Source organism: Salvelinus sp. IW2-2015, linkage group LG33 (genome assembly GCF_002910315.2).
Source record: "Salvelinus sp. IW2-2015 linkage group LG33, ASM291031v2, whole genome shotgun sequence".
Taxonomy (NCBI): domain Eukaryota; kingdom Metazoa; phylum Chordata; class Actinopteri; order Salmoniformes; family Salmonidae; genus Salvelinus; species Salvelinus sp. IW2-2015.
In genome coordinates, this window is record NC_036872.1 from 19,458,637 (window position 1) to 19,479,863 (window position 21,227).

Here is a 21,227-nt window from a genome sequence, read left to right on the forward strand (position 1 = left end):
AGCTGGAAAACCTGGTGTCTTCTGTGTGGAAGAAAGTGTGGCGGTACTGAAAGAGGTAAATCTGAGACGACATTATGAACGAAAAACACGCGGACAAACAACATAGAATATGACATGGAAACAAAGGCTACAAAAGGCAGAGGAATTTAAAACGAGCCTCAATCTCGACAGGCCTCTGTTCCAAAAAAGCCAAATCACAAGCCAGGCTTGCTGTCAAGGCATTTTATTTGGCAGAGAGAGATTCGCTAAAAAAGGTCAGCACGGCCATTTACGAGAGGGGATATTCATCAACAAACTGCATGAGTAAAGTTGGTGACGAAGTTTGCCCAGAAAAAAGGGCAAGACCTTTATTAAGAATGTGAGTCGTGAGCCAAGAAACACCATTGCCGAGAGAGTAGACCAGTTGTCCATCAATCTAACAAGAGCAGCTTGTTGAAAAAGGGAAAAGATTTCATTTGCATATTCCTTGGCTGTGGATGAGAGCACCGAACGGCCATTTTCTGACATTGCCCAGTTGTCAATTTTTCACCGCGCGAGGGGACTCCAGCCTAGAGGCGTGGACCAGCGAGGTTTTTCGCTTTACGTCCCTCATGCATGACAACATACGGCATGAATTATGTATGAAGAGTGTCTAAGATGATGTAAATAATGGAGCTGCCTTGGGAAAAACTCGTGGTATTGACAACACGACGAGAGCACCTGCGATGTAGCTACCTCCGTGAACATATACTCCGACTCCCACCTTGTTTGAAACCCCCGGTTCTCAGTGTCCACCTTCCGTTTTGCCATTTTTGATGGGTATCTGAAAGTTAATTTTACTGTGATGCTGACGACTGCTGTGCCAATAAATATTGAAATGAAGCAGCCTACTGCTCRGTGCGTCACCGTTGCATTGTGGGAAATGTAGTATTGGTGCGTGTAAAAGATCTGCGGGCTGCCGGCTTGCTGCGGTCTGCGGGCCGGTTCTAATAATAAATCAAGATCATCCCAGGGGCCGTAAAAAACCTTCTCGCGGGCCGGATGTGGCCCGCGGGCCTTGACTCTGACATATGTGCCATAGAACATCCCCTACTAATTAACACACAATACATCCAGGAAGGGTGAAAATAGAAAATAAATGTTTCAAAGTCCGTCCAAGTTTTAAGACAGAGTGAGCTAATAAGATAATAAACACAAAACACAATAAGACGATAAACACAATCCTCCCAAGAGGACATCAAGCACTTAGTAACCCGCGTGGCTTTGACTCGTGTGTCTGTTGTCCCACTACAATCTCCTATGACACACACCACTGACTTCTCCAGGCACTTACCTGCTCCCCCGTCCGCAGGGGCGATCTTCATGGGGTAGGGGGGTACGTGGGCAGTGTCTGGGCCCCCGTCCTTGCAGGGGCAGGTGAAGGGGACGCGCTCCTGGTTGCAGGCAAACTTGATGAACTTGCAGAGCTCCTCCTGAGTGAACACCTCCAGCGCCATCCAGAAGAACTCAATGTGCTGGTCGGTCTCCATCAGACCCACCTGATACATGGTGTGGGCCTACAGAGAGAGAGGTAACAGGGGTTCATGCAAAACAGGGACAATTATGGGACTCTTCTAGGCAAAAGACATTCACTATTAATGCCCACCAAAAATATTATCTTCTCATTACTCTATACTATAACTCTTACTTCTTAGTGGTGGATGAGGACGGGGGAGTGATGATTGAAGGTGTGAGTGTCCTAGAGTTTCAGAAGGGGATGTGTACAGTAGGTGTGAGTGTCCTAGAGTTTCAGAAGGGGATGTGTACAGTAGCTGTGAGTGTCCTAGAGTTTCAGAAGGGGATGTGTACAGTAGCTGTGAGTGGTCTAGAGTTTCAGAAGGGATGTTGGTACAGTAGGTGTGAGTGTCCTAGGGTTTCAGAAGGGGATGTGTACAGTAGGCTGTGAGTGTCCTAGAGTTCAGAAGGGGAATGTGGTACAGTAGCTGTGAGTGTCCTAGAGTTTCAGAAGGGATGTGTAAGTAGCTGTGAGTGTCCTAGTTTAGAAGGGAGTGTACAGTACTGTGAGTGTCCTAGAGTTTCAGAAGGGGATGTGTAGTAGCTGTTGAGTGTCCTAGGTTTCAGAAGGGGATGTGTACAGTAGCTGTGAGTGTCCTTAGAGTTTCAGAAGGGGATGTGTACAGTAGCTTGTGAGTGTCCTAGGGTTTCAGAAGGGGATGTGTACAGTAGCTGTGAGTGTCCTAGAGTTCAGAAGGGGATGTGGTAGCAGTAGCTGTGAGTGTCTAGGTTTCAGAAGGGATGTGTACAGTAGCTGTGAGTGTCCTAGGGTTTCAGAAGGGGATGTGTAACAGTAGCTGTGAGTGTTCCTAGAGTTTCAGAAGGGATGTGTACAGTAGTGTGAGTTCTAGGGTTTCAAGAAGGGGATGTGTACAGTAGCTGTGGAGTGTCCTAGAGTTTCAGAAGGGGAATGTGTACAGTAGCTGTGAGTGTCCTAGAGTTTTCAGAAGGGGATGTGTACAGTAGCTGTGAGTGTCCTAGGGTTTCAGAAGGGGATGTGTACAGTAGCTGTGAGTGTCCTAGAGTTTCAGAAGGGGATGTGTACAGTAGGTGTGAGTGTCCTAGGTTTCCAGAAGGGGTGTGTACAGTAGCTGTGAGTGTCCTAGAGTTTCAGAAGGGGATGTGTACAGTAGCTGTGAGTTCCTAGGGTTTCAGAAGGGGATGTGTACAGTAGCTGTGAGTGTCCTAGAGTTTCAGAAGGGGATGTGTATAGTAGGTGTGAGTGTCCTAGATGTTCCCGAAGGGGATGTGTACAGTAGGTGTGAGTGTCCTAGGGTTTCAGAAGGGGATGTGTACAGTAGCTGTGAGTGTCCTAGAGTTTCAGAAGGGGATGTGTACAGTAGGTGTGAGTGTCCTAGGGTTTCAGAAGGGGATGTGTAACAGTAGCTGTGAGTGTCCTAGGGTTTCAGTAAGGTGGATGTGTACAGTAGTGTTACGTGTAAGAGAGGCAGGGAGGGTGGGGTATATGTATTAGCTACCTCGCACTCTCTGCGGGGTCGGAAGAAAGCGGATGTTTTCGGTTTTCATGGATACAGTATTTTCAACCTAACTTCCGTTTCCCCTGAAAAACGGATGTGGGGACTCCGCTAAGGCGTTTTTACGCCTGCTACGTTAGGTTAGCTACCTTGAGAAACTCCAGGTTGATGTAGGGCAGGCCACAGGTTCGTAGCTCCACCTCCAGGGGGCTGAGCATGGTGATGAGCTGCAGGGGGATGATGGAGCCCAGACCCGCTCGCACCGCTGTCATACACTCCACATTCTGCAGCTCCCGCAGGCGCAGGCCCCGCACTGCTCGCGCATACACATCCTTATTCTGCCAGCTACAAACACACACAGGACAGACAGTGTAGAGGGATAGAGGGGTTAAACAGAGATAGCATATTCTGTGAAAGTCAGAAATTACTGTACTGAAAGGACAAAATGATTTGGAGAGAAAAACTGACGACTAAAGGGAATCGCATAGAAAACATCAACAGAGACCCATATGAACTAAACAAGTCCCTGGGCCATAGAGGCAGAATGTCACTGTACCTGACACCAAGGTTGTGACCCCCCTGGCACAGGTCCACCTCCTCTCCAGTCATAGTGATGTAGGTGAAAGTGCAGCAGGGCCGGCTGGGGGAGTCAGGACTCTCTCCTGAGTGGTGCTGGGTCGAGATCTCTGCACACAGGGCCTCCAGATCGTCCTCGTCACTCACCTGGGTTGCAGAGGGAAAGGGTCAGGAACACTGTTCTTGGGAACAAGGGTGGGAAGTGGTAAGGTGAAACTACAGTCTGGGTTTGAACTGTAGAAAGCAGAAGTCAGTAGTGACTGTATGGAGTTTACAATAGAAAGGGACTGGTCAATAAGCTAGCTATTGGCCGAACCATGGAAAATCTGCATACAGCATCACCAGTTTGTTTCTGGTTTGTTTTTGTTTCTGGTCAGAGCTTTCAAAACTTCCAGGGAGTCAGGGAGTAAGTCAGTTCCTCCTTTCATTTTCATTATCACATCAACTTCTCCAGAAACATGACCTATATGCATGTCTAAATGACTGTCTCTTACACCCTCAAACTTCTTGACGTAGTTGTATGTGAGCAGGTCGGCCTCCTGCAGGTCCTGCTCTGGGTCCAGAGGCTCGCCCACCAGGCTCTTCCAGAAGGAGCCCAGCAGGTCCAGGGGCAGGGGCACGTCTGCCCGGATGGCGATGCCCAACAGCTGGCCAAAGAACTGCAGCAGCTGCTCCTCCGCATAGCTGATCGGACAGGGCGTCAGAATATACTTCCCCTTTGGAACAAAACAGCACAGAAGCAACACAATCAAGCTAGAGACTCTTCTTGCCTATCAGTAAACAGTGATCACTGGCTATGTAGTGCTCAACTGGTTTGCAATCCAGACACGATTTACACTCCTATTATAAACTGGGTGGTTCGAGCCCTGAATGCTGATTGGCTGACAGCCATGGTATATCAGACCGTATACCATGAGTATGACAAAACATTTATTTTTACTGCTCTAATTACATTGGTAACCAGTTTATAATAGCAATTAAGGCACCTCAGGGGTTTGTGATATATGGCCAATATACCACGGCTAAGGGCAGTGTCCATTCCGCGATGCGTCGTGCCTAAGTCGTGCCTAAGAACAGCCCTTAGCTGTGGTATATTGGCCATATACCACACCTCCTCGGGCCTTACTGCTTAAGTATATACTGTGGGGAATAGGATTAATACATATGTACACAAACTATTGAGACATTCTCATCGTTCCTGGTGTTAAAATGGTGCTGCAACCAGGGAAGGCAGATGGGCGGGTCACTGTACCTTGTTGCGGTGAAGGCAGATGGGGGTGGGGGGGAACACTGTACCTTGTTGCGGTTGGCTGCTGCACTGGGGCAGGGGAGCAGCAGGGAGAGGGCGGAGCTCTGGAGTTCCTTACACACCTGCCACAGGAAGTGACGAAAGGAGCCGCCTGGGGGAGTCACAGAAGTCAGGGGTCAACTTAGACAGTGTTTCAGTCTTATCAAACAGAGTTTATTCCTATAGGACAAAGGTGGGAGAAGAAGGTTGATACTAACTGGTGCCGTGGACCTCCTCTCCAGTGAAGCGGATGTTGAAGGCATAGGTGGGGTCTCCTCCGCTGGCCAGCTTCACACACAGCTGGGACGAGGGCACACAGGCTAGCTGGCGTGCCGCCTGGCAGAAGTAGGTGTTCTCTGAGGAACGGATCTCTCCTGGAGGAACACACACCATCAACACTCAACGTAGAGGGCATTACGTGAATAAACGTAAAACAGGGCTCTGGCCTTGTCCTGTGAGCTCACCTCCAACAATCTCCAGAGGGTCCAGTGTGATCTCGGGGGCAGCGTGGTCTGCAGTCCGCTGTACTGTGGCGTTCAACACCTGGTTCATCACTATCACTTTGTTATCATAGAACACCAGGCCTGCATAGAGATAGGGTGGAGGTAGAATGAGTAGGTCAGCAAGACTGTTTTAATACTGTTCATATGCCCCACCTACAGCTTAAACGATTTAACAACCAGTCAATTCCCTGACACAACACCACTCCTTAATGATCCATACAGCACACTGTTGCTGTGTGTCATTGACCTGATGGAGCAGTTCTGATATGTCATTTTTGTGTGTGTGTCACCTTTGGCCCCAGAGAGCAGTGCTGCGATGCTGTTCTGGTAAGTGTGTGTTTGTCTCAGCTCCACCAGGGGCAGGAAGAAACTCTCCAGGGTGTTGTTGAGAGACTGCAGTAGAGCAAAGCGCAGACGCAGGCTCTCCACAGGCACATCTACACACACACACAGGGGAAATGTGAACACAGAAACACATATACGCAAATACACATTCCCACCCACTCACTCACTAACACGCGCTTACACTCATGATTACTGATGTCCAATACCACACAAACACGTGTAAAAATAGACTGTGTATGTAAACTAATGACGTGGTATGTCAGTGAGTAGGTCACATACTAAGAAGACAGGCCACGCGTGGGTCAGCGACGTCACTGGGCTCCAGGTAGGCCTCATGGGGGTGCAGCCTGGCAGGTGTGATGGCCAGGTGACCACACAGCCTGTTGATGTACTGAACCAACGCTACGTCCATCTCCAGACTCCACCTCCTACAGGCCTTCTGGGCATGCCGCGTGTCTATACAGGTACATCTGGAAAACCAGAGGAGAGGGAATACAACAGAATGGTAAACCACTACATATGAACAGATCCTCTTAATACAGATGTAGGATCTTAATTTGATCACTATTGTTGCTGAGAATTTTTCTGCACAGCAGGAAATCCAAACGTGTAGTATATTTGATGTTTAAAAGGCTTCTAAAGTTTGTAATTTCCACTTTAAAATGTCAGACTTGATTTGCCCTAACGAAAAATGTATCAACCCTTACAAAAATGTCAATGAATTATAATCCACATTTCCTGTTGAAAACTGGCTCAAATCAAGTGTATAATATGGTTTAATCTGGCACCAGCTGGCTTTCTCTAATTACAGAGATTACATGTACTGTACAGTGCAGTATAGTGTGTGATTCAGATGATTAAACGTGACATTTCTTAGCGTACATCATGTGTAAATGTGTGATGTGTGTTGACGTAACAATCACAGTGTGTTCCATGCTCTAAATGTTTACAACCTGCTCCAGTCATGTGTGTTCCGTTCCACACTCTGCTCGGAATGTGAAGGCTGACTGCAGAGACTGGAGGGGGGCGGGTCGCCAGGCTCACCTTTCAAAGTGAAGGTCGTAACCGCAGGCCAGAATGGCCCTCCACACGCTACGGATGTCCTGCTTGGCCCGGTCCACAGCAAACTTATGGAAGCCCTCCAGAGTCAAGTACTTCTCCTCTGGGACTACGTGAGAGGGGTGAGGGAGGAGACAATACATGTATAAATACATTAACAGTCAGACACACAGATGCATGGACTTTATGCTCTCAGTTTCCATCTAGTCATCTACATTCTAACTGGAGGGAACTGTTCCCTCAGCTCCAGAGAGATATTGGCTAGACAGATGGGTAACATGAGAGGGTACAGAGTGGTACCTTCAGGCTTCTTGGCAGGAGATTTCTCTGTGTCCTTCTCATCAGGCCTGGATTTCTCAGGGGACTTGGGCTTCAGTACAGTCTTCTTCTCACTCAGTGCAGTCCTGATAGAGACATGGAAAAGGTCAGGAACAGGGGCCAATGGAAAATGTCTGTCCAAATGAGTACTGACGAATGTCATGGCTGAAATAACAGCATACTAAACAAGGCTTGATTTGATGATTAAGCATAATAAGCAACATTTAATCACTCTCCATTTTTCTTCTGTAAGTGGATAAAGAATCCACAGAGAACAGTTTTTATTGCTATTTTTTTGTTTCTTAAAATGAGAAATTAATTCGAAAGCTATTTAAGTAACACATTTGAGCGTGGGAAGCATTGAGAGAAGGCTCTTAGGGGGAGTGTAATTTTGAAACCCACTACTTTCCATAATTACAGGTGGGGGTGGAAACTATTTAAGAAAATGGTGTTTAGGGTGGCATTGTGTGTGTGGTGAGGGACAAAACTCACCTGACGCTGTTGAGCACAGACTTCTCCTTGCTGGGTGGTTTGGTGATTGGTCTCTTGGTGCTCACAACCTTGCCTGCGTGCTGTTCCTTACCCGCCTTGCTGTATTTGTTCTTGTTGGGCTTGGGGGTGCCATATTTACGCAGAATCTGTGGAACATATAACACTGCTCAGACAAACATGGCTGCAGATGCATATAGATGAGTGTGTGTGTGTTTGTAAAATCATGTGGATGAGGCAGGGTCAATTAAGCATATATCTATTTTGTTGTCTTCAAACACTCATGATGGGGGGGTGTACCAACCTGCGTCAGTTGGTCCTCCAGCACCTTCTTGGGCGGCCGTACATTAGTAAAGAAGACGTGGAGGAGGTTTCCAGTGGTCTGGGAGGTGATCTGCTCCTTGCTCAAGTAGATGTCTGACACTTTGACAGGCTTGGCTGGTGTGAGGCTGAGCATCTGCTCTGAGTGGACACAACTCTTGAAGATGTCCATCAGCACGTCTCGTGCACTTGGAACCAACTTGTCCCCTGGGAACATAGGAGAAAAGATTAAGACCCCTCCAGATGTAGGACTTTTGTCTGTATTGATACAGAGTACAGATGACTGAGCCATAAACTACTTGCCTCTGAGAGACTTGTTCAGGAAGTAGTCCTCAAGGGCGGAGCTACCCTGTGTGTCAAACAAGCTTTGGTTGACGCTGGAGGCTGTGAGGATCTCCTCATTGGTCAGCTCCATCAGCTCCTCCTCACCCTCCAGGCTGGATAAGCCAATCAAGTCGCTGCTGTTGAAGAGGCTAGCGCGGATCTTTTCCACTTTGGCTCGGGCGCGAACCTACATTCAGGATGTGCAAAACAGATGAAGGACATGCAAGTCTGTCTCCATCAAAGCAAAAAATATATATTAATCAACAATATCAAGTTCTTTGTAAAATGCACTTGTGACCCACCTCTATGACAGCATAGCCCTTGATGGGCCGGGCCAAGATGGAGGTGCTGGAGTACATGGAGCCCCCGTCTGACACAGAGGCTCTTTCTGCGTTGTCCAGAGGTTCCCCCAGGCTGCCAAGACTGCCCAGGCTCCCCGTGCTGCACAGGGAGATATCCAGGCTCTCCTGGCTGGACACCGTGTGGGGATCCAGGGGCGCTTGCTGTGGGGAGGGGACGGTCGAGGCTGCAGCCACAGGGGTGAGAGGTGGGGCAGCCAGCAGCTCCTGGTCCACAGAGAGCTCACTGGCGGTGCGGGTCACGCCCCCCTGAGAGGAGCTGCAGATGGAGGTCTGGCTGGTGGAGGCCGAGGCCGAGACACTCATGGCTGGAGTCACGCTGCTGGAGCTGTCTGGGCTCTCGTTGCTGGGGAAGGGGCGCCCAGGCTCGGGGGCTGCTTTGCCGTCCAGAGGGGTGGACACCCCGGCTCCTGCCTTGGGCTTCTTAGGTTCTTCCTCCTGCAGGGGGATGAAGATCTCGTCCTTGAAGAGTCCCCCGTGGGCATGGCAGGCTCTGCGGATGGCGCTGCGCACCACAGCCTCCTCCAGGTGGGTAGGGATGCCAGAGAGCACCAGCAGACGGCTGTGAGCGGTAGGTCCCACCAGGGCCTGGCAGGCGTCCGTCACAGCATCACTTGTCACACTCAGCCCCTGGGGATCCTTGTTGGCCAGGTGACGGAGGATCATGAGCAGGGTGAGGCCACGGTGGAACCACAGCATGTCCTCAGGTTTACTACCGGCCATGTTGAGCAGGGCGCTGTCGCTCTCTGACAGACGAGCCCCTCCAGCAGAACCCTTCTTCCCTGAGGCCACTGCGGCCACTGCTGCTGCCGCACGCTCCCTCTTCATCTTCACCTTCTTACGCTTGGAGAGCAGGCTGGGGCTCTGGGGGGTCTGGCCTGGGGAGGAGGAGGAGGATGAAGAGGAGTCGCTGAGGTTAGGGGCACTGGTGGAGGACAGGGCTCCCACTCCTGAGCACCCCATGTTGAGGGGGACGGTGACCTCAGCTACAGCCAGGCACACCTCCATCAGGGCGTGGAAGTAGGTGGAGAATCTGCTCTGCTCAGTCCCCAGGGCCAGGCCACTGCCACCAGAGGAGGAGCCCCCTGCTCCGGCCCCTGCAGCCACCCAGCCCTGAGTCTCCCGGTCATACAGCTTGCGGAGCTCTGTCTGCAGGGCCATGAGCACGGCCAGGCAGGGGTTAAGCAACAGAGCGATGGAGCTGGACAGGCCTGCAGGGCTTTTCCGCTGCTCCAGGTGGTGGATCTTACGGAAGAGCTCAGCCAGCAGGTGGAAGGAGAGTTCCTTGATGCAGGGGGCCAGATCTGTGGTCCATAACAGCCCACCTAGAACGTCACAGACAGGAAGAGAGAGGGAACAGAAACTCTTAGAAAATAGTGACCAACTTGTTGTCAGCACAAAACAGGATGCAATATTAGTCCCATACAACGAGTGACTGAAGGTTATGGAAAAGATGTAGACGTTGGACACCTCATGGATCGCCATGGATGCAGACATTTCAAAGATTTTATGGAAGTGTAGCACCTACCCAGCAGCTCCACCACCTGCAGCAGCACAGACGAGGGCACAGTGTCCAGCTCCTCCTCAGAGTGCTCATTATTCTCCCCTAGCTTCCACGTCAGCAGCTGCTCAGCAAACGCCATAGCCAGGGGGAACTCCAGTGGCAGGGAGTGCAGCACCAGCACCGCGCCAGGAGGGGGCGACACCCCTGAGAGAGAGACAGTGAAACAAACCAAGCTATTATAAATACATGTTAATCATTTGAAACAGAGAGAAACATAATTAACATATATATGCTGAAAATAGTTATTACTGTAAGCCAGGACTAGGGGAGATCAAGCACTCACCCAGTTTGATGTGCACTTTGTCGGTGGGGATGATGACAGTGGGGAACTGGTTGGTAGTGGGAGGGGGGGTGAGGCCTGTGTTGGAGGGTGAAGCATCCAGAGGGTAGCACACCGCCTCCATCAGGTTGAGCTGGCCGTTCCTGCGCACCTTGTGACCAAGGCCATAAACCATAACCCGCGCCCATGGGGCTTTGTACAGGGAGGAGCTAGTGGGGAAGAGAGGAAACGCGAGAGAGGCAGAAAATGGGAGCACTGTAAGACATCTAGGATGGTCAAGGGTCATGGGTTAAACTTAGATATAGGTAATTGGATACAAAAAAGTATGTTAAATTAGCTCACTCTTTGCGGCAGCCTAGTTGGCTCTCTTTGCAGGAGACGATCACGAAGGCAGCACCCGGGAAGTTGACATCCATGCTGACCTTTGACTCTGATACCGGGAAGTCCTCTGAAGTGAACTGCTCTGGTGCATTCTACATAATGGAACAAGGGAAATAAAGATGAACCATATTAAAACAAAAGATCTCCGTCCCTGGGGAAATATACATTCAGCCACATTCGGGTCATTAGTTAACCCTGTGCAGACCTGTAGGAAGCAACAGATCTGCTTGGTGAGCTCCAGCAGGCTCTCCTCCCCCTGGTGCAGGGCGCGGGTGATGGCCACGGTGAGCCACTCCCGGATGGGCTGTGCGTTGCCCTGGTAAAACAGTTCTGTGGGAGAACAGCTCTGGCCCTGCAGATTGTGGAGTAGGGACTGGGCCAGCAGGATGGCGCTGGAGCTGATGGTGCCATCTGCAGGACAAACAGAGAACACTCAGCACAAAGATCATGGAAAGGTTGCCTAATAAATCAGTCTGTGATACCAGCTCTGGTAACACAGTCTGAAATAAAGCACTGCAAACATTTTGAAAGATTTCTTACAAGCCAGAATGTCGCATGCCTTAGGTGATGAGCAAACAAATCGTGATAGCCACACACAGAGACCTGCGTTTTGAAGTCGGTTTAATAATATTTCCTGTGGATATTTTGTCATAAATTTCCACCGGCAGCAGGACAAAATCAGTGGACAACAGGTGAATATATTCAACATTCTGACTTGTAAAGGGACTGTTTGGAATTTTGGAATCTAAATGTTGGAGACGATAGTGGATGCTTGTCCAGTCTACACTCAGATTCTTAGAGGCTAGGGGAAAAGCAGACTCCAAATCACTCCATTCAGTCAATTGTACACCTAAAAATCCATGTGTTATTTCAGTCTAGTCCATTTTCTAACTTCATTCTATTTAACCCATTATTTTCCGTGGATCATCATGTCATCCAGAGAGGGTCCGCTCACCAGGCAGAGGCGGAGCTAGCAGCTGATTGGACAGCAGCTGCAGGTGTTCCAGAGTGATGTCTCTAATGGCTGGGATGTGGAGGAGGCGGGTGAAGGTGTGGGGGCTCTTGGGGGCAAAGATGTTGAGTAGCGCCATGCGGCAGTAAAGCCGAGCAAGGGCACTCTCACAGCGCAGAAGCTCCCTGAAACACAGCAGGCCACGGGGGATGATTTACAGTTCATAGCAGTGTGTTATTTCAGCGTGTGTGTGTGTGTTAGTTACCTATGGATCTGGATGTTACTGCTGTCGAGATTAACAAGGCCATTGGCAGCAGTACGGCGGGATCCAACAGGGGGACGCTCCAGCATCTCAATGGGATACCAGTACCTTACCAGCACCCCCTCACTGCGCAGGTACGTCTCTACCTGTACCAGCTCATTTACCTGAAAACACAGACACACACAGTAAGTAACAAGAGACAAAGCTTAACTTATTTTCGCTTTGTTTCTATGACGACTGAAGTGAAGTGTTCCACACTCACTGAGTCCACGTCCAGAACCACTCCGTGCAGACCGAAGGTTTTCAACATTCCTCGGATGGCAAACTTGGGCAGGGCTGTTCCGCCTGTGGTGCTGTTGGTGTTGTTGCTGTCTGGACAGCGGATGACCACGGTCAAACCTGAGACGAGGAAACATACTGTATAAGTAAGGGCAAAGCCGGGTAACACTACAGCCTATATGTTCATAATGATAATGATCATTACAAAAAAAATCTTAAAAGAAAATAGTGCTTCAGTAATTGTTAAACCAGCTATCAGGAAAACTCCTGTGTTTACTAATGTATTTACAGTGAGGGTCAAAGGTGATGAAAACAATAACGGTTCAATAACCGAGGTCTCTGGCATGGTGGTGGGTGCAAGTGCAGGGTACCTTTGCGGACTTTATCGATGGTGAACTTGTTGGCCTCATCCTTGATGTCCTCGATGGTGGGGAGGTAGAGGTCCCGGGGGATGCCACCGTTCTCTTCATACAGGAACTCCACTGTCTGCCGGGCTATGTCAACCATGCCTGCACAACATTTCAAGCAATAAAAACACCACAAAGAACAAACTTCAAAAAGCATTCCTTCAAAAAAGTCAAACAGTGGAGTCAATGGGGAGCTGCTCTTTAAACAGAGCTACAGGGTTGACCACCTCTTACCACCTGGTTTTCAGCGAGCGAGTGTCCCAAGCTGCTCAAAGAGCAGAGGAGCAGAAACGAGAGACTGAATATAAATCCTCACCCAGCTGCAGTGCTCCCTTGATCTGGTCCAGACCAGACTTCCTCTCTGCCTCATTGCGGAAGCGACGGCGGATGGTGGGGAACACCTTGGTCTCCCAGGCCTTCACCAGCAGGGCATAGTGGTCCTCCTGGGTGGGTGAAACAGTACACTCATGCCAACAGTGAAAAACCAGGATACCAAAAAGTGAATGTGTTATTTGAAGGCTCTTCTCAGAACCATAAGCACCAGAAAGATATTCAACTCACCCTGGGAACATCGTCATCATCTTCGTCATCACTCTCATCGTCAGCGATAGGCGGGGGGTGTGCTTCAGGCCCTGAGGTGACCAGGTTCTCGTAGCTCAGCTCTACCTTGTAGAGACACGACGAGTCACTGTTGTACTCTGTCCCGACAGGGGAGGACAAACAACAAAGCCAGTTCTTACAAACGTTACCAACTGGGAGACATATACACAGACCAGACAGTGAGGGTGAGGACTGCGGGGGCAGGGTTTGGGTTGACCAAACAGCAAACGCAACCGAGGACTGAAATCACACCAAGTTAGAAGGTCCAATGCAGCTGTTTTCGATATCAAATCATTTCTGGGGAACATTTAAGTACCTTACTGTGATTGTTTTCAATTAAAAATGGCAAAACATTTCTCAATAAATAATTTTGCTAGGACTGTCTGGGAGTGGGGAGGAGAAAACTGAAAAGTTGCTGTTACTGGCAGAGCGGTTTGAAACTCTTTTCTTGTTGGTCTATTAACTCATTTACCGCCAAATGATGTCACTAGGAAGGCCAATACTCCCTCCCACCAAAACAGGCAGACATTTCAGACAGTCTTTTCAAACAGCTCTTACACTAAAAGGATCATCATCATTTACACAATTTCACAGTATTATTTAACCTTTAACACAGGAAAATCACCTTTTTGACTGCACTGGGCCTTGAAGTAAAACAACACATTTTAGGTTACGTGACCGGAAGGTAACTGAAACACATGCATTTGGTGAAAGGGGAAAGGGAAAGGAACATACGTTGCTGAGCAACTGCTACCGCGGCGATCCGACAGGGAGGTCCGTGGGATCCAGAGTCAGATGCCACACTAGCACCCGCATCATTGTCGCTGTCGGATGCCATGGCGAAGGGGAGGGCCTCGAAGTTGGCACTGATTTCCTCTGCCAGGTCAACACAAAAGTCAGCAGCATTGCGGTGTGCTTGGCCCTCTGCGTACGCAAATGCCCGGCAACCAAAGTTGGCACGAATCTTTGTGTTCTAAACAAAATGCAAAACATACCATGATGACATACAAGCTGCATTAATTAGGCTTTATCTTGTTTAACTTGTTATCTTGTTTTACCCACCTTCTTCTGAATGTGCACCAGAGGCCACATGCCCCCTGCTACATCCTCCAGGAAGGGGCTGAGGCGGTGGCCACAGTAGGTGAAGTAGACCCGCCCTTTAGAGACCTGGCCAGGGGGTGGAGGGGTGCCCTCAGAGCGCTCCCAGCCAATGCCCGCCACATCCCCTGTAAGCAGGAAGAGAATGGTCACCATCCAAGATACAGTTCAAAATCAGATGTTTCACCAAAATGTTATAAATATGCAATACACATTGGTTCCATAAGCAAAAAAAAGTCAAATGAATGATGGAAAAATAGGAGGTAGGTGATATTATGAAACTAGATGAGAGGATTGTTTCCCATCTCACCAGGAAGTAGGGCTACGTCCAGCCTCACACTCTTCCACTGCAGCAGACTGGAGCCATTATAGTGCACAGCCCTACCATTACTGAAAGAGAGAAACACAGAGACCGAGGGGGAGGATGAAAAAGACAGGAAAGAAAAGTCAGCACTCAGTCACAGACAGGGCAGTGGGAAACCTCACAGAGATTACATATGTCAAATCCATAGGAGCACATACTTGTGAAAGAGGCAGGTGCCAACAGGATTGGTCCATGCTCCGTCTCTCTTCTCCGCCTCTGTGGCAAAACCAAAAGACACAATAGGGCTGCTGTCGTCTTCCGAGTCTCCATAGGAGACAATCTCTATTTCCCAGTAAAAGGAAGGAGCCTACAGGAAAAAGAGGGAGAGGAATTTAAAGATTCCAAATGAGTCAACCTGCTTCATAAGCATGCAAAACTGAATTATCATTAATATTAAACCTAGCATGTGCCATTCCCAAGACATCCAGTAAGTGTAGGGGTGCCCACCTGAACAGGTACAGGTGAGGTGGCATAGATGAAGGTTCCCCTGGGCAGGCCTCCTCCAGCGCTGGGGTCGGCCAGGAAGGTGACGGAGGTAAGGCGGGATGAGAACATGCAGGCACGCACTGGAGGGAATACCCTGGTTGGACTCCATGTAATCTCCTTGGGCTAGGGAGATATAGACCGGAGCAGAGAGCGTTACAAGGCCCCACAAACTTTAAACTGAATCCCTTCATCCCTCAAAAAATCCTAGTATGGTTTTATGTCAGTTATTCGATCAGTAGATCAATGAGTAGAGGCTACAGCGACACCCACCTGGCACCTGTCTGTCTGGAGGGGAGGGGGTGGTGGTCGAGCGCAGTCTCGGTACAGCATCCTCACTCGCTCACACTGTGCCTCGACCATGCCCAGACGCTCCCCTGCACAACACAGCACAATCAATACTACGGTCATAGAGAAAATATGGCCAGTAAAAGTACAGTCATGCTGCATTGTAGAAGTTGTGTCATCATTGAGCACTATGCTACTGGGTGAGAGTGGGTGGTCACTCACCAGGACTGCACTCCTGGGCCACTAGGTTAAGCACCTCCACAGCAGCAGGACACTGCTGAATGAACTCTTCACAGAACGAGCTGTCCTCCAGGAGCTGGGCCATCACCAGACATGCCCTGGGAGCCAAACACAACAGACACATTTAAACCTCCACACTAACTAAGCAAAACAAATGTATGACATACATGTGCAGACACACATTTGGCGGAGCAGCAAAGCATCTTGACCGAGGTAATGTCCTCCTTAGTGATTTACCTGGTCCTGATTTCAGCCAGCAGGCGGACAGCGGCCATGACAGGACTAGAGCCATCTCCTGAGGCGGGGAGGGAGGTGTGGATGGACAGACTACCCTCCTGTGGCAGGAGCATGGACTGTACCGCCTGCACCACCTTCTCTGTGATAGACAGCTTGTAGAGGGGCAGCGCCTGGGAGAGAGAGGGAGAGAGGGACATTGATGAGAAGAGAACATTAAATGAGTCTACTGCTATCATACATTAAAGCCTTATGTGCACTTGCATCATTTCCAGTCGATTTACATGTGTTAGTTTTATGTTTTAGTTTTATGTGTTAGTTGTATGTGTTAGTTGCATGTGTTAGTTTTATGTTTTAGTTACACGTGTTAGTTGCATGTGTTAGTTGTATGTGTTAGTTACATCTGTTAGTTACATCTGTTAGTTACATGTGATTAGTTACATGTGTTAGTTGCATGTGTTTGTTACATGGGTTAGTTACATGTGTTAGTTGTATGTGTTAGTTACATGGGTTAGTTACATGTGTTTTGTATGTGTTAGTTACACGTGTTAGTTGTATTGTTAGTTACACGTGTTAGTTGTATGTGTTATTACACGTGTAGTTGTATGTGTTAGTTACACGTGTTAGTTGCACGTGTAGTTACATGTGTTAGTTACACTGTTAGTTACATGTTTGGTTAGTTACATGTTGTTAGTTGTATGTGTTAGTTACACGTGTTAGTTACACGTGTTAGTTGCACGTGTTAGTTGCACGTGTTCGTTGCACGTGTTCGTTGCACGTGTTCGTTGCACGTGTTCGTTACATGTGTTAGTTGCATGTGTTAGTTACATGTGTTAGTTACACGTGTTAGTTGTATGTGTTAGTTACATGTGTTAGTTTACACGTTAGTTGTATGTGTTAGTTACACTTGGTAGTTATATGTGTTAGTTACATATGTTAGTTGTATGTGTTAGTTCATGTGTTAGTTGTATGTGTTAGTTACACATGTTAATTGTATGTGTTTAGTTACATGTGTTAGTTGCATGTGTTAGTTACACGTTTTAGTTGTATGTTTTTAGTTACACATGTTTAATTTGTATGGTTAGTTACATCTGTTAGTTTTATTGTGTTTAGTTGTTATGTGTGTTTAGTTGCATGTGTTAGTTTTATGTTTAGTTACACGTGTTAGTTGCATGTGTTAGTTGTATGTGTTAGTTGTATGTGTTAGTTACATCTGTTAGTTACATCTGTTAGTTACATGTGTTAGTTGTATGTGTTAGTTGTATGTGTTAGTTACATGGGTTATGTTACATGTGTTAGTTGTATGTGTTAGTTACATGTGTTAGTTACATGTGTTAGTTGTATGTGTTAGTTACACGTGTTAGTTGTATTGTGTAGTTACACGTGTTTTGTAGTGTTAGTTACACGTGTTAGTTGCACGTTGTTAGTTTACATGTGTTAGTGACACTGTTAGTTACATGTGTTAGTTACTTTGTGTTAGTTGTATGTGTTAGTTACACGTTTAGATGCACGTGTTAGTTGCACGTGTTAGTTGCACGTGTTCGTTGCACGTGTTCGTTGCACGTGTTTAGTTACATGTGTTAGTTACATGTGTTCGTTACATGTGTTCGTTACATGCGTTAGTTACACGTGTTAGTGTGCATGTGTAGTTACATTGTTAGTTACACGTGTTAGTTGTATGTGTTAGTTACATGTGTTAGTTACACGTGTTAGTTGTATGTGTTAGTTACACTTGGTAGTATATGTGTTAGTTACATGTGTTAGTTGTATTGTTAGTTGTACATGTGTTAGTTGTATGTGTTAGTTACACATGTTAATTGTTATGTGTTAGTACATGTGTTAGTTGTATGTGTTAGTTACATGTGTTAGTTACACGTTGTTAGTTGTATGTGTAGTTACACTTGGTAGTGTATGTGTTAGTTACACTTGTAGTTATATGTGTTTAGTTACATGTGTTAGTTGTATGTGTTTAGTACAATGTTAATTGTATGTGTTAGTTACATGTGTTAGTTGTATGTGTTAGTTACACGTGTTAGTTGTATTGTGATAGTTACACGTGTTAGTTGTATGTGTTAGTTACATGTGTTAGTTGTATGTGTTTAGTTACACGTGTTAGTTACATGTGTTAGTTACACGTGTTAGTTGCATGTGTTTAGTTACATGTGTTAGTTACAGTGTTAGTTGTATGTGTTTTAGTTGCATGTGTTAGTTGTATGTGTTAGTTAGCATGTGTTAGTTGCATGTGTTAGTTACACGTGTTAGTTGCATGTGTTAGTTACACGTGTTAGTTGCATTGTGTTAGTTACACGTGTTAGTGTATGTGTTAGTTACATGTGTTTAGTTACATGTGTTAGTCGTTATTGTGTTAGTCAATGTGTTAGTTACATGTGTTAGTTGTATGTGTTAGTTACACGTGTTAGTTGTATGTGTTAGTTACATGTGTTAGTTGCATGTGTAACTTCTCTAACCCTCCCTGTCCTTACCTCAGAGCGGGGAGTGCAGAGGCGGGAGATGGGCACCGTCAGGATGTCGGAGGCCTTGCAGGCCTTCTTGTACTCGCAGGAAGGGAACTTTACTGTGGCGAGGCCCTCCTGCTCATTGATGGACATGACCAGGCCCACGCTGTCCAGCACTCCTTTACCCACCACCTGAGGAAGCAGAGGGACCATGAAGAGAAACATTCACTGATAGACCATTCACTACTATAGATCTTTCTGCCCACAGCACTATTGGCCTGGTATAGTGTTGTTGGCAGACAGCATGTGCATTTCAGAGACAGGTACAATTTGTATTGCTAAGTCTACTAATGGATCTATCAACTTCTGCTCATCTCCTAACCCACCTGGACCTCTGAGCCTATCTTGATGGTCTCCTTGAAGCCTCCAAGGGCGCAGAGTGCCGCTACAGCCTGCCTGCCGATGGCCTGGAGTTTGGCCAGCTTCCTGCTGCTGCTGCTACCGTTCTCCAGGATGCTCTCAGCATACTTCCCCAGCTGTGGGATGAACATCAGTGCTCTGGACAGCACCTGACACAGTCATCAGCAGCGTTAAATCCATGTGTTATCACTATGACCTTCATATACAGTATATTCTTAGAATTACATGGATCTAGCATTGCCAAGTAGATCTTAAAATGGCTGCAGCTGCCTCAAAAACCTATGCATTCTGATGGTGCTTTACCTTCTCTGCAGTGCTGGTCCAGATCTGGGCGGTGTTTGATTCAGGTGCTGTGAGCAGGCTGTGCAGCAGGGCGATAACCTCAGCAGCCATACTGTTGGCCACATGGCCACTGATGAAGGGCCTGATTGGGTCGGACCTGAACAGTGTAGGGAGAGAGAGGAGACCGCTCAGAACCACTCTCCCCGGTGTTTTTTACCTTGACACATTTTGGGGACTAAACAATTTTTCATTATTAAAAGGTTTCTTTATTATAAAAAATACTTTGACATTTTTGGGGTGGTTATTTCTTCTCTTTAATTTGTTATATTTGTAACTGTCACGTTGGCATGAAGGATCGGGGGACAGACGCAGGAATGCGTAATAGTTTTTTTCATTTAGCACACATTACGGTGTGCAGTGTAAAGGCACGGGAACGAAGACCAAACAAACACTATTCAAAAACACAGGGTTGAAACCCAAACAAAAGAGTGAGGAGTACCTTGAATAAAAAACACACGCGCACAATGATTAACACTCGGGACGAGACCCGTAATCATCTGCGCAATCCACACAGGCACGAAAGCCCAAAACACACAGCACAGGTACTCACACGCACCAACGGACATTGTAACAATAATGGACAGCACCATGGTGAACAAAGGGCACATATATACAAATACAATCAGTGGGAATAGGGGACAGGTGTGATCAATGAAAGTTCCAGAGGGATCCGTGACAGTAACATCTTGTTAGTAGCCAAAAATGTGTACAATATCTTCAATTGAAACATTCAGATAGTGGAGTCTAATGATGTTTTATAAATCAAACCTATCAAACATATCAAAATGATACATCTTTACTAATTTTCTCTCGTTAAACATCTGAGATTTAATATGCCTACAAACAGTTTCTATTTTCTTTCTCTTAACTTTTTCTTCCATTCCGTTGGAATTTTTAAAATTTTATTTAACCTTTATTTAACCAGGTAGGCTAGTTGAGAACAAGTTCTCATGTACAACTGCGACCTGGCCAAGATAAAGCAAAGCAGTGCGACAAAAACAACAACACAGAGTTACACAAACAAACATACCATTAATAACACAATAGAAGATTCTACGTACAGTGTGTGCAAATGTAGAAGAGTAGGGAGGTAAGGCAATAAATAGGCCATAGAGGCGAACTAATGACAATTTATCATTAACACTGGAGTGATAGATGTGCAGATGATGAATATGCAAGTAGCGATACTGAAGTGCAAAAGAGCAAGAGGATAAATTACAATATGGGGATGAGGTAGTTGGGTGTGCTATTTACAGATTGGCTATGTACAGGTACAGGTAAGCTGCTCTGACAGCTGATGCTTAAAGTTAGAGAGGGAGATATAAGACTACAGCTTTAGTGATTTTTGCAATTCGTTCCAGTCATTGGCAGCAGAGAACTGGAAGGAAAGGCGGCCAAAGGAGGTGTTGGCTTTGGGGATGACCAGTGAGATATACCTGCTGGAGCGAGTGCTACGGGTGGGTGTTACTATGGTGACCAGTGAGCTGAGATAAGGTGGGGCTTTACCTAGCAAAGACTTATAGATGACCTGGAGCCAGTGGGTTTGGCGACGAATATCTAGTGAGGGCCAGCCAACGAGAGCATACAGGTCGCAGTGGTGGGTAGTATATGGGGCTTTGGTGACAAAACGGATGGCACTGTGATAGACTACATCCAGTTTGCTAACTAGAGTGTTGGAGGCTATTTTGTAAATGACATCGCCAAAGTCAAGGATCTTATTCTTTTGCTGCCAGTAACTGATTTGACTTATGATTTGTACCTCCACTGAGTATACAAAACATTAGGAAAAGCTTCCTAATATTGAGGTGCACCATTCTAAGTGCTTAACATTTTGATAGAATACGGGTGTCACAGCACAATAAAGCGAGAGATCTCCAGTTGAGGTGTACAGGGCTTTTATATTGGCCATTTGCCTCATGCTCCAATAGTAATGTAACCAGGCCCTCTCTTTGGGTTGTCGATAGTTCTCCCTGTTCAAATGAAAAAG

The 21,227-nt window shown here is 47.2% G+C and overlaps 1 protein-coding gene and 1 long non-coding RNA gene across 2 annotated transcripts in view; one reads left to right on the plus strand and one right to left on the minus strand.

Moving 5' to 3' along the window:
• Positions 1-21,227, plus strand: part of LOC139023596 (uncharacterized) — a 581,371-nt gene that overhangs the window by 443,342 nt on the left and 116,802 nt on the right. The gene's annotated exons all lie outside the window — the stretch shown is intronic.
• LOC111958151 (probable E3 ubiquitin-protein ligase HECTD4) overlaps positions 1-21,227 on the minus strand; it is a 71,751-nt gene that overhangs the window by 5,161 nt on the left and 45,363 nt on the right. Inside the window, 36 exon segments of the mRNA XM_070437024.1 lie at positions 1,313-1,535; positions 3,158-3,353; positions 3,565-3,731; positions 4,079-4,300; positions 4,881-4,984; positions 5,091-5,246; positions 5,337-5,456; positions 5,666-5,812; positions 6,000-6,190; positions 6,765-6,888; positions 7,080-7,183; positions 7,590-7,735; positions 7,891-8,114; positions 8,211-8,418; positions 8,534-9,915; positions 10,119-10,298; positions 10,438-10,643; positions 10,777-10,907; positions 11,021-11,226; positions 11,771-11,952; positions 12,033-12,193; positions 12,292-12,428; positions 12,680-12,817; positions 13,032-13,158; positions 13,277-13,413; positions 14,051-14,288; positions 14,378-14,541; positions 14,724-14,803; positions 14,936-15,084; positions 15,225-15,386; positions 15,534-15,637; positions 15,771-15,886; positions 16,026-16,195; positions 18,506-18,670; positions 18,865-19,047; positions 19,202-19,337. Of these exon segments, the coding sequence (XP_070293125.1) occupies positions 1,313-1,535; positions 3,158-3,353; positions 3,565-3,731; positions 4,079-4,300; positions 4,881-4,984; positions 5,091-5,246; positions 5,337-5,456; positions 5,666-5,812; positions 6,000-6,190; positions 6,765-6,888; positions 7,080-7,183; positions 7,590-7,735; positions 7,891-8,114; positions 8,211-8,418; positions 8,534-9,915; positions 10,119-10,298; positions 10,438-10,643; positions 10,777-10,907; positions 11,021-11,226; positions 11,771-11,952; positions 12,033-12,193; positions 12,292-12,428; positions 12,680-12,817; positions 13,032-13,158; positions 13,277-13,413; positions 14,051-14,288; positions 14,378-14,541; positions 14,724-14,803; positions 14,936-15,084; positions 15,225-15,386; positions 15,534-15,637; positions 15,771-15,886; positions 16,026-16,195; positions 18,506-18,670; positions 18,865-19,047; positions 19,202-19,337 (6,986 nt within the window).